The sequence below is a fragment of the Neolamprologus brichardi genome, chromosome 2 (assembly GCF_056152115.1).
Source record: "Neolamprologus brichardi isolate AB-2024 chromosome 2, ASM5615211v1, whole genome shotgun sequence".
Classification (NCBI taxonomy): domain Eukaryota; kingdom Metazoa; phylum Chordata; class Actinopteri; order Cichliformes; family Cichlidae; genus Neolamprologus; species Neolamprologus brichardi.
The window spans coordinates 21,676,055-21,687,144 of NC_142105.1; the positions used below are offsets into that span (position 1 = coordinate 21,676,055).

The 11,090-nt window shown below is 42.7% G+C and overlaps 1 protein-coding gene across 1 annotated transcript; it reads left to right on the top strand.

The window, feature by feature from the left end:
- Positions 1-4,712: 4,712 nt before the first annotated feature.
- stc2a (stanniocalcin 2a) lies at positions 4,713-9,858 on the top strand. The gene is made up of 4 exons (XM_006781686.2): positions 4,713-5,025; positions 7,018-7,160; positions 7,753-7,964; positions 8,176-9,858. Exons 1-4 carry the CDS (start codon positions 4,884-4,886, stop codon positions 8,537-8,539), a joined length of 861 nt encoding a protein of 286 aa, XP_006781749.1. The 5' UTR covers positions 4,713-4,883; the 3' UTR covers positions 8,540-9,858.
- Positions 9,859-11,090: the final 1,232 nt, after the last annotated feature.

Below are 11,090 nucleotides of genomic sequence, written 5' to 3' on the forward strand. Positions count from 1 at the left end.
ATTTAACAGCCCTCAGACAACGTAGCAAGTAAAGACGTGGTATGCTTGAGTAGAATTATGTCAGTGATATAGAGGTCATGTCATCACACAGTTCCAGTGGCTCACTGGTTGGGTTGGTTTGCACAAGCGACTAACTCAGTATTAAAAACTGTTATATAACAGTTTTATTAGCATATATTTTGGTTTTAAAGGCATAGTTTACTTTTTACCTCTCTTGCTGGGAGTTATTTGAGAAGACTGGCACCACTTGTGCACATGTCTGTACTCAGCACAAAGAAAGAAAAACAGTGAGATAGTCTTGTATTACGCCCTCGGGGGAACCTCATTTTGTCAGCATAAAACTGCACTTTACGTGTAGATTAAAAAGAAAAAATATGACACAAGTTGCACGTTCAGAAATAATATCACCTGAGGTGACTTTTTTTTTTTTTTAAGTTACTGTTTTGACAGCACGGGATACCGTAAGGTTTCGAATCAATCCTCGGTGGGGTCACTCAGGAGTTATTGTCCGGCAGTTTTCCACAACAAAGCCTGAACTTGTAACCAAATTACACACACATGCTTCCCGTAAAGCACCGTAAAGAGTCTGTAAACTAGTAACATTAATTGCTGTCACAGAAGCCTCTCTCGCAGTGAAGCGTCCCCCTAATTCACACACAAATGCGCACACACTTGCACACACACCCCAGCTTGGCCTCTCTGTTGTGGTTTCATTGGTCGGTCACTTGCCAGGGCCCCAGGGGTCCCAACTCAGAACACATGTCCGCTTTCTGTATGTTTACAGTACAGCAGTCAAAGTGAATGAACGTTACGGCTGTCAAAGCACACTTGTCTCTTTTCTGGACGCTGTCACTGCAAGAAGACAATGCCTTTGTGCAATGTAAACATGAAAAATATTCTTAATACACCAAAAACAAAACACAGTTAAAAAGTAAAAATAACAGCTTTAGCTGCCATGTGAACCAGACCACAATGATGCTCACACTTTAGATGTCTCTCATCCACACACCGTCACTGCTCTGCATGCATGCATGTAGATATACAAGTGTGCAGTCAAGTTGGAAATGACAAGTGCTTGGAGGCTGATGTGCAGCATCACTGTCACATCCCCAAAATGTGAAAATAGCTCAAATCAGCACTGTAGACTTTATAGATGGGAAGACATTACTTAAAACATAGTATGTTAACCTCTGTAGTGGGTACCAAGCAGTAAACCTAACCTGCTACTGACAAAGTGATTGGACTAAAGGTACAGATTAGTCACTAAATGGAAGTTTATGTGAGATATTTCAGTCAAATTTACAGCTGTGTTCTGAAACTATACTGCAGCTGGACAATGTCTGATCACAGCATAAGATTATCTTTAACCTTGTGCACAACATTTTAAGTCGTGTCATTCATTTGGTTTGTCAAACCGCTGAATGTTCTGGCTCTCTGTGCCAATGCTTGGTGTTTTGTGTTGCATTCAAGTAAAACATTAAATATGCATTGTGCGATAGAGGTCCTCATCTCTCCACCATTCACCAAGTAACATATTTTTTTCATTGGTTGTACTTATTTGTATTTTTGTATTTCCTTCAGATATCTGTACCTGAGCTGAGGTAATGCAAAAATGTCCCTGTCGTGGGATCAATAAAGTCTTATCTTATCTTATCTGTAAATACTGGGATGCACAATTATATGAAAAGGACGAAAATGCCACAACACCTGTGAACCAGCTCTTGAGTTGCGATATTAGCATCAACTGCATTTATCTTGTAGGTAAAAGAAATAAATGAAAAAAATTTACATGTCTAGGTGTCCATCAGCTGGTGATTTCTCTGTTGTCTGTGTTTCTGAAACTGTATGACAGGCCCAACTAGGCTCCACATAGAGCCACTGCAAATGGGGTGTACACAGTGAAACTAAGTGAAACAAATGTTGACGCTATTGTATTTGCCTAAATATTTCACTTTATTCAACTTTGATCCTTTTTTTATTCTTAACGACTGATTTTTTTAATGTGGTGGATGGTGAACGAAGTGAAGTTGTTTCTGCTTCCAAAGCGAGGCATGCCAGAAGAAGTTTGCAAACTGCTGATGTGCACTGACTCGCTGAGGACTCAAGTATTCCTGTGAAAACGCTGCAGAAAGAAGCAAGTGCACGTGCCACGAGTGACACTTTTGCTGAAAGTGACTGCGGCTGTTAAAATGCCAATGATCACAGCAGAAAGGTCGTTAGGTTTTTGTGCCTAAACTCTCCAGGGGTTATTTTTCCCATACGGCCTGAATGCAGCGTCAGTAGGCAGCGGTGACGCACACGCTATTACGAGCCTGTGGTCCACTTCAGTGCCCTGATTGGGCCAAATCGAGGGTGTGTGGACAGCGTGGGCAGTTTTTAACAGACGTGAATTGAGCAGGACTCTTCACTTTGTGGTACAGACACAACTGGAAACGGATCAAGCTCGTCTCCAGACACGTGCCACCGCGCGCAATACACCCTCCTTGATGGAACGTGATGGACGTGATGGAAGTCGGCTGGACTTTTAAAATACTGGAGCGTTGCAATTTCCATTCCGTGCACATCAAGCTTAAGCCAATTTCTGATACTATGTATCACTGTATATTCTATATAGCTGTGTGTTTGAATTGAATATTAATAGCATGTTTTTTAAAAAAATCGAGTATTAGGACAAGTAGAGAAGACAGAGTGGGGCAAGATTGTCATAAATTCATGGCAGAAAAAAAAAAGTCTACCACATCCACCAGAGGAATATAATGGGAATATTGAAATGCTGAGGTTTTCTGTGCTGCATCATCTCCTAGCCAAAATACCTCCCATTTCTCAGCTGTGGTGACTTCTCCAAAACTCATTCCACTGACTAAAAACCTCAATTAAAACGATAGATACTGCAGTCTCGAGACAATAATTATCTATATTTAGAGCTATAAGTGATCATCATTTTGGTTTAGGTTAAAGCGGGAGTCCAGTTCCCACTCTAGGCTAATTTCATTGATGGTCTAAATATAGCCTAGGTTCTTTTTTTCTTTTAGTTTTCTTTTTTTCCTTTCAGTTTTTTCCAACAGTCAGAGCCAGAGCTTCCCAGGAAAATGATTTTTTCTTTCCCTGAAAATAAATTAAATGTTATGATAAACAGATTTCAAAGTCACAGATCTATGAAATTTGGTCTGCCACAATCAGATGCCTGCTTGTCTGTCTCTTCCTCTGTCTGTACTTCACTCTCCCACACACACGCACACACACGCACACAACTTCCAATAGTTTATGGGGCATCTGAGCAGTGGCGTAATGTATTTATCTTGGGTTCTGGTTGTAGATGGGCCGTTACCACCCACCCTTCCACCCCCAACGTAGTTTGTTACACACCTCTGGGTTTTAATAGTCAACCGATGCCTGTGGTTTGAGGAGGTCTCCTTTCCTTGCACGTTAGGCAAAGAGGAGAGTTGCTCAGGTTGTGGACGTGAGTGCGTTCATCCTCCTGTGTGTGAGTGTAGACAGCTGGGTTCATTACAGAATGGTCGCCCTAGTGCTGTGCTGTAATTAAAAATGAAAAGGAACAGACAATTAGTATCAGTGGGCCCCCTGGAGGCTTCAGATATAAGTGCATTTCCCACATGCTGCACCTTGATGGTAATTTCCTGCTGTCCTTGCCATTTCTTTTTTTCCACATGTAGCAGCCCTCTGGCATCCCAAGCCATGCACCCATGCTTGCATCACTGTACCGACTCCTATAGAGGGCTTTACCTGAAAAGCAGCAACGCCATTAGGTCACTGGAAAAATTTAGAATATGGAGACTTAATGTTCCTTCTGCAGTGAGCTTGCAGTCATTCCACATGGCATCCTCAAGTGTTGCTCTTGAAAAAGATTCCTCAAGCGTCTCCAAATGCGCAACCTTGCCAGTGTTTGTCCTCTATTCTTAGATCACTCCCTGTAGTAGTGAGTAGGAACTCATTGTCACAGACTAAACTGGGAACTGTGTAACAGAGCTCTCTGTATGTAGTTCCCCATAAAAAAAAGTTAAGGAATTCTATTTATAGCAGTCAGCAGTCAGTCATAAAAGTTATTATAATCTGACCTTAAAATCAGTGTATATTATTAATAGGCTGGTGTGCAATTGCCAGGCAGTTAAATTTCATTAAGCGTTTCTGTCACAGCAAACTTTGCACCCACCTTCTGTGGAAGCAGCGTTCTCACACATGTTGTCGACACTGCGCTTAATTTAAAAGCTGCCTTGGAATAATGAGTAGTAAGCTGCAGATCCACTGACATCAGATTGCTTTTTTATTGCAGTGTTTGGACATTACACATGTTACATTTTCCAGCATATTGGTAAGCGTAATGCGTCTTGAATCTCCCACTGCTCTGTGTATCCTATGTAAGTGTTTCCATGGCATAAGCAGACTTTCTGTTTACTTTTCATTGCTGCAATAAAAAGCAGGAACTGCAGCTTATCTTAGATCAAATCAACTAGATAAAGACTATTAAACGTCTGGTTGGGATATTGGATGTCTGAGGGTTATGCTGATTGTAGAATTCAAGTCAGCTTACTCATGAATATTGCCTTAGAGGGCCAGTTTTTATGGCAAAAAGGGGACTTTTCGCTGGACACTCCCCTAAAACCTTGGACGTGGATTTCTGCGTCTCTGATTGGTTGTAAAGCCCCGACCGACAACACCTGCTTAACTCCTTCATCCAAATTGACACCCGGGGCTCTCAGAAATATAGGCAGCATCACTTCCAGCTCGTGCATTCAGTCCAACAGCTGCCCCATAAGCCACCGAGCAGCAGCTCCGTCGATCCAAGGTGCACCCTCACCCACGCAGAGACACTCGCACTCGCCGGATCTTTGCAGTGGGGATAGAAGCTCATTGTCGGAGAAGCAATGTTTGTCAAACTGGCCGTGCTGCTGCTGCTGGTTTTGTCAGTACTGGAGCAAGTAGTGGGAACGGATAATATTGACATTTATGACACCCCCCCGGAGAAACCTGCGAGCCAGAAAGGACGCCTCTCCCTGCAGAACACAGGTAAGAAATGAGTGGCAATAGAGGTAAGAATCGTGTGGTTTGTCCGGACACGTGTTTCTCGTGGCTGCAAAATTAAACCATGCAGGAGGCACGTTCAGTCGGTTTTGGCAAATCCGTTTTTTTAAAATGTTTAATTTTTATTTATTTATTTTAACTTAAATCCCGACGTTTCACTCGAGAGACGTTTTTCGATACCCGCGAAAGACGATATTTTGTAAATACTCAGATAGAAATTCAGTATGTTAGTAAACTATTAATAGAACGGCGCAAGGTAATAGGCAACGTATACGGCAGCGCATCTAGGTGTGCGTGCGCGCTTGTTAATGTGTGCGCGCGTGTCACAGCTGATTATTTCAGTGGTTAGCTGCTTTAAAAAATACATGTAAATATGTATGTCTGCGCTGTGTAGGCTGTCTCCTGATATCAGTGCTGGGTGAGGTGTGCAGGTTAGTAGAGCGGTAATGAGTGCAATAGTGCGGTGCTTGGTCTGCGCTGAAGGCAAGCTGGAGTTAATTTACTGAACCAATCCTCTGAGGCAGTAGTGCTTATTAAATACCATAAAAAAGGGGAAGTATGCTTCACCCAATTAACACAAAGCCCCAACACCAATACCACCATCACCTTCTCGGACTGCTGCTCTTTCCCTGGAACTTGCACTTTATATTGGATGATTTTTACCCTCACAGACCGCAAGTCTTGGTCGAGACCGACCATGTGAACCTGTGTCAAAATATTAGAGCCTAGTTGTTATCTTTCCTCCACGCTGAAAAAAAAATGGGGACAAACTCCAATGCAGGTCTCTCTCTCTCTCTCTGCAGAGACCCTGGTAACACCACTGTGTAATTCAATGCAAGCTGCGGCCAAGCTCGTACGATCCAAGCACATTCCCGTGATGCCAAAACAAGCACTGCTGACAGCGGCTCACTTTTCCTGCGCACTAAAGTTCAACTCAGTGCCTACAAAACCCCCGTAGCAGCCCCCCGCCCCTCTCTCCTCCAAACACACACACACACACACACACACAGCCTCACCACCACCACTACCACGAAAAAAAGAGGCTCTTTGTTGACAAGCGGGATTTCTAATAAGTCACACTTAATCCTTTATTTGCTGCGGTCGAGACAGAGTCTCCTTTTCTTGCAAACGGGGGCACAACTCTGACTGTGAGACAAAAACTGTTCTCACGCCCATCAGTTACCAGCTCCAAAACTTATCACCTGTGTAATGATGTATTACTTAAGTTAACAGTTAACGGTTGTCAGAGCCAGACTGAACTGTAAATGCTCTGTTGCCTCACGAGGTAACTTGCCATTTGCCACATTAATCTAAAATTGATACGGGGTCCCACTGTGATTTGTGATGTGATTCTGCCCTTTTTTTGTTTTTTTGATACTTGTATCTGATGCCTGCAGTTAAAACAAAAGAAAGGGGGAAAGAGACAAGCCTTTGATATAAATGTGAAAAGTTCTCTTTTTTGTGCTTGCATCACTGCTGTTGCATTTTCAGTATGCACACTTGATTGGCTCTACAAATATAAGAGTACAAGACTTGTTGATGCACATTTAGGGGGGACACTGAAATGGCTGCTCGTTTTTCCTCCACAAGTAGTTAAGGCTGTATCTGCAATGCACCATCCTATCTCAATGCTAGGCAGTGCAGATGGATTGTGGTGCAGAATGACACAGTAATATCTGTCACCAAGTGTTCCTCTGCAGGAGGAAAGGCTTGGGGAAATTAAGACTTCCTCTCATCCCTGCACACACCCTCCCCTGCATTCTTTCTCTCTATTAGAGAGAACGCACACGAACAGCATCTGTGGAAATAGTTATACGCCACATCAGCTTTATGATTTGTGCAGCAATCGGTGCTGAAGTGGAGTTGTGCCTCCAAGCTGTATGGTCTTCGTTGCCAGCACGCCTGTAACGGTCTGCGTGCTTTCTATGCTGAGAACAGATGATAAGGGCCCTCCTCTAACCTGTTCTCTGTTTCCAGCTGAGATTCAGCACTGCCTGGTGAGTGCAGGGGATGTCGGCTGCGGTGTGTTTGAGTGCTTTGAGAACAACTCCTGCAAGATACGAGGGCTACAGGAAATCTGCATGACGTTGCTGCACAACGCTGGCAAATTTGACTCTCAGGTACTAAACGAATCTGTCTGTTTGCAAAAAAGAAAATGGTAAAACAAGAGGCAGCTTTCCTTTTTATTAGTCCATTGCTTCTGAATCATCAATTTTCTTTTTAGAAGTACGATCATACATGCCCTGAACTAATCATCATTTCTTTTTCCCTTTCTTGACAAGTTCACATGCCTTTCAGCGGAGTGATGTGTGTACAGTTAGGACTAAGCGTCATGAGCCAGCTGGCTAGAAGCCCAGTGAGCTCCCTTTTCATACATAGCAGAGGTTGAAGCCTTGCCAACTCAGGCTTGACTGGGGTGTTAATATGCCTATAGGGTCACATACTAGGAACTTACATTGTTGGCAGAAGATTTCAGCAGAAGAACGGCGGTATTTGACTACTATTTTCCTTGTGAATAAAGTGTAGTTACCATTTATAGAACACAACCAAAAATACACTCCAAAACTACTAAAATAGATGTACGGTACCCACAAAATGCCAAAGCTATCTGTGTAAGTAATATACATGTAAGAGAGAAGGAACACCACATGAGCTTGCTCTATAGCTGATTTTCTAGGAACTTAAAGGGAACCCGTATTTATGTGTACATAGGGGAAGTCCTTCATCAAGGATGCTTTGAAATGTATGGCGCATGGTCTGCGACACAAGTTCAGCTGCATCAGCAGAAAGTGTGTGTCCATTAAGGAGATGGTGTTCCAGCTCCAGAGAGAGTGCTACATCAAACACAACCTGTGCTCTGCCGCTAAGGAGAACGTGGCCGTCATGGTGGAGATGATCCATTTCCAAGATCTGTTCCCCAAAGGGTAAGGGTCTGATCTGGACCAGGTTTAGATTGGTATTTTCTCTAAGCCGTCCCTTCTCTTTAATCCCAGATCTTTTTTTTTTTTTAAATTAAGATTTTGTGAATATTTTTATTTGTTCTTCTGTTGATTGTAAAGATGCATCTCAGTGAAGTCTATCCATTTGCTAGACGCTTATTGTACTTCCAAACCTAATGTGCCTCTCTCTGCTCAGTCCATATGTAGAGCTGGTGAATATTCTCCTGAGTTGTGGAGAGGAAGTGAAGGAGGCGCTGACACGCAGCGTCCGACTACAGTGTGAGCAGAACTGGGGGGCCCTCTGCGACAGCTTGAGCCTCTGCACCTCAATAGCCCCGTCTCCTGCCAGCACCCCAGTCGAAAACCGCCGCCACCTCATGCCTTCACAGCCTGAACCAGAGCACCCTCGCCTGCCGCGGCAAGGTGAAAAGGAGAAAGCTGGTAAGGCAGGCTTCAGCTCTCACCCACGTAACCGCAGCCAGGGACCCCGCCGTCATAGTCCGGAAGCTGGAGTGGTGGCTGAGGAGGAAGACCCCAAGGCCACCGACATCCGGAGGTGAAAGCTCAGGAAATGGACTTTTGACCTCCTACACCATTTAAAAGCCACACTTGCAGACTTGTGTACACCTTCACACAACTACAAACACACACATATTCACACACCTTTCAACATATACACACACACACACAAATTCCCATAGACTGAGCTGAAGGAAACAAGCCCCGACTTTTCCTATCCTTATTCCGCTCTTTCTAGTCATTCCAGCAGTCCCACATGGTAAATGTGCAGGGTAATCATGGTGTAGCTCATGCCAGACTGTAGGCCACATTATCATTATTATCATTATTATTATTATTATTATTATCATTATTATCATTATTATTATTATTTTAAAAATGAATAACAATTGTTGACTATTTCAGCTGTTAGGACTATTTTGGCTCTAATATAGCATTTTCTCAAATCATACTTACTGTAAGATTTGATTATATTTGTATTATTTATTTTATTCTTTATGCAAAGTTGAAATATCAATATGTACATAGAATATCTATATTTATATGAACATGTATAAATATAGTTACAATATGCAATACTGATATACTATAGGTGACATAGTATATGGTGTGCTGTCTGTCATTCTCTTCACAGTATTGCACCCATCACACAAAGGTCTGTAGATATGTAACATACACTATTTGCTGTTTTCAAAGTGGAGATATGTATTATAACTATAGATACTTGATGATTAATACAAATTGTACAGGATTTAAGTCCAGTTCTGGCACATATAAATTGTAGTGCATGACGGCCATTAAATGTGTGCATTCTTCAAAGTGTAAGTCCACTCGGAAGAGAATGCAAATGTAATGCTACGAATATGAGCAGTTAGTTCACACTTGTATGTATTGATAAGTCTCTCGCAAAGCTAGAAATAAGAGCGCAGAGACGCTTCGTCGATGTCACCCTGGCACCGCTCTCTGGGCAGCAGTCAATGGGGATCTGTATGCTTCACGAGTATTAGATATATTCTATTCACGTGTCTTACTTTAAATGCAAGTATCACACCACTCTCATTCATTGTTAATAGAGCTCTGGAAACTGTGTGTCAGAGACATTGCAGATCGGTGTCAGTGTGTTTGGTTTCAGGAGCCGTCACTCATGTTCACAAACAGCAGCTGAACTGTCAAATGTGTGACTGTCAGCTATCAGCGGCAAAGAGGATGTTCGATTTCAAATGCCCCCCCCCCAAAAAAAAACAAAAAAACAATCACAAACATCAGCGTGCCTAAAGTCATTAATGTCCACCGTGACCGCTTCTCTGTGATTTTAATTGAATCGATGATACTGTGTCATGAGGGAGGTTTTAATGTTAAAGGTGTTGAGCCACAAAGTCTCGGATTTTGCATTGTCGGTTTGTGTTTGACCAGTGCAGCTTGAGAAATAAGGCCACATTAGCTCAGTAGTCACCCTCTAGCCAGAGACCGTTTCCTTTAAGCAGCCTGGATTTCCTCTCGACGACGGCACCAAAAAGGCCTGCATCCTCACTGAACCAGGTCGAGCCGTGCCGTCCTTCCTCGGTGTCCCAGTGGGTGTGAAAGAGGCTTGACAGAAACCCTCCAGATCTCCTGGCCCCTATAAATTAGTCCTTATTCATCTCTGGTCCCATACCTAGGTCAGACATGAAGGCCTGTTATTCTACCCGTTAGAGCCGCAAGCAACACAGCGAGGACCCAGGAACTGGGTTAAGTCCACACACGGGGGCTCTGGCGCTGTTATTCTAAATGTTATATTTACAGAGGCCACCAGAGAATTCCTCTGGGTCACAGCCAAGAGCCAGCAAAACAGAGAGGCAGAGACGAGTGGAGCAAGGAGTGAGACGAGCCCAATGTCTTTCTTTCTTTCTTTCTTAAATGTGATGATTCACTCTGTCTTTCCTTCTCCGAGGACTCTTCTTTTCCTCCTTTAGGGCACAGACATGCAGATTTTTGACCATTTCAGGCCAGTCACATGCTTCAGTTGTGGAAGTGCAGTTTATGAACACATTTCACCACATGCTGAGGAGTGCTTTGTGCAAAAATAAAAATAAGACATGTTCAGATTTTGTGGCTCAGTTAAAGCTTTTTCACAGTTTTTTCTCCTTTTGCTACATACTAAAGATAAAGATTTATTCTCCCATTCTCCCACTCATTTAGACACGATCTTAAGTGCAACTTTGAAGCTTTTTTTAATCCTTATTATTATTATTATCATTATTATTATTCTTTTGTGGAAGTTGGGATTCCTGTGACATCCCAGCATAAGACATAAGCTAATCCTATGAGAATGTACTGTATGTTTGTAACGTGACAATCTGTTAAGCGCTCTGTCATTAGGTTTGATATGGCTTTTTGTAATACTATAGTGGCTTGAATGGCTTTTTTTGCCCTGTATGTGTTCAGAGGAAAATAAAACTAACCAGGTTTCCTGTATTCTTAGTGCTCCATAACTACATCACAGGTTTTCCTCTGTTAAGCACAAAGTCTCTGCTTTCACTGCTTCAAACTACAGGACATCATCTAGAGACTTGTAACTTACTTGGGTGATGTTGGGTTTATAACCCTTGAAGT

Coding starts and splice junctions, on each gene's coding strand:
- stc2a (XM_006781686.2), top strand. CDS start 4,884: ATGTTTGTCAAACTGGCCGTGCTGCTGCTGCTGGTTTTGTCAGTACTG. Junction 7,161..7,752: donor CTGGCAAATTTGACTCTCAG/GTACTAAACGAA, acceptor ATGTGTACATAG/GGGAAGTCCTTCATCAAGGA. Junction 7,965..8,175: donor CAAGATCTGTTCCCCAAAGG/GTAAGGGTCTGA, acceptor CTCTCTGCTCAG/TCCATATGTAGAGCTGGTGA.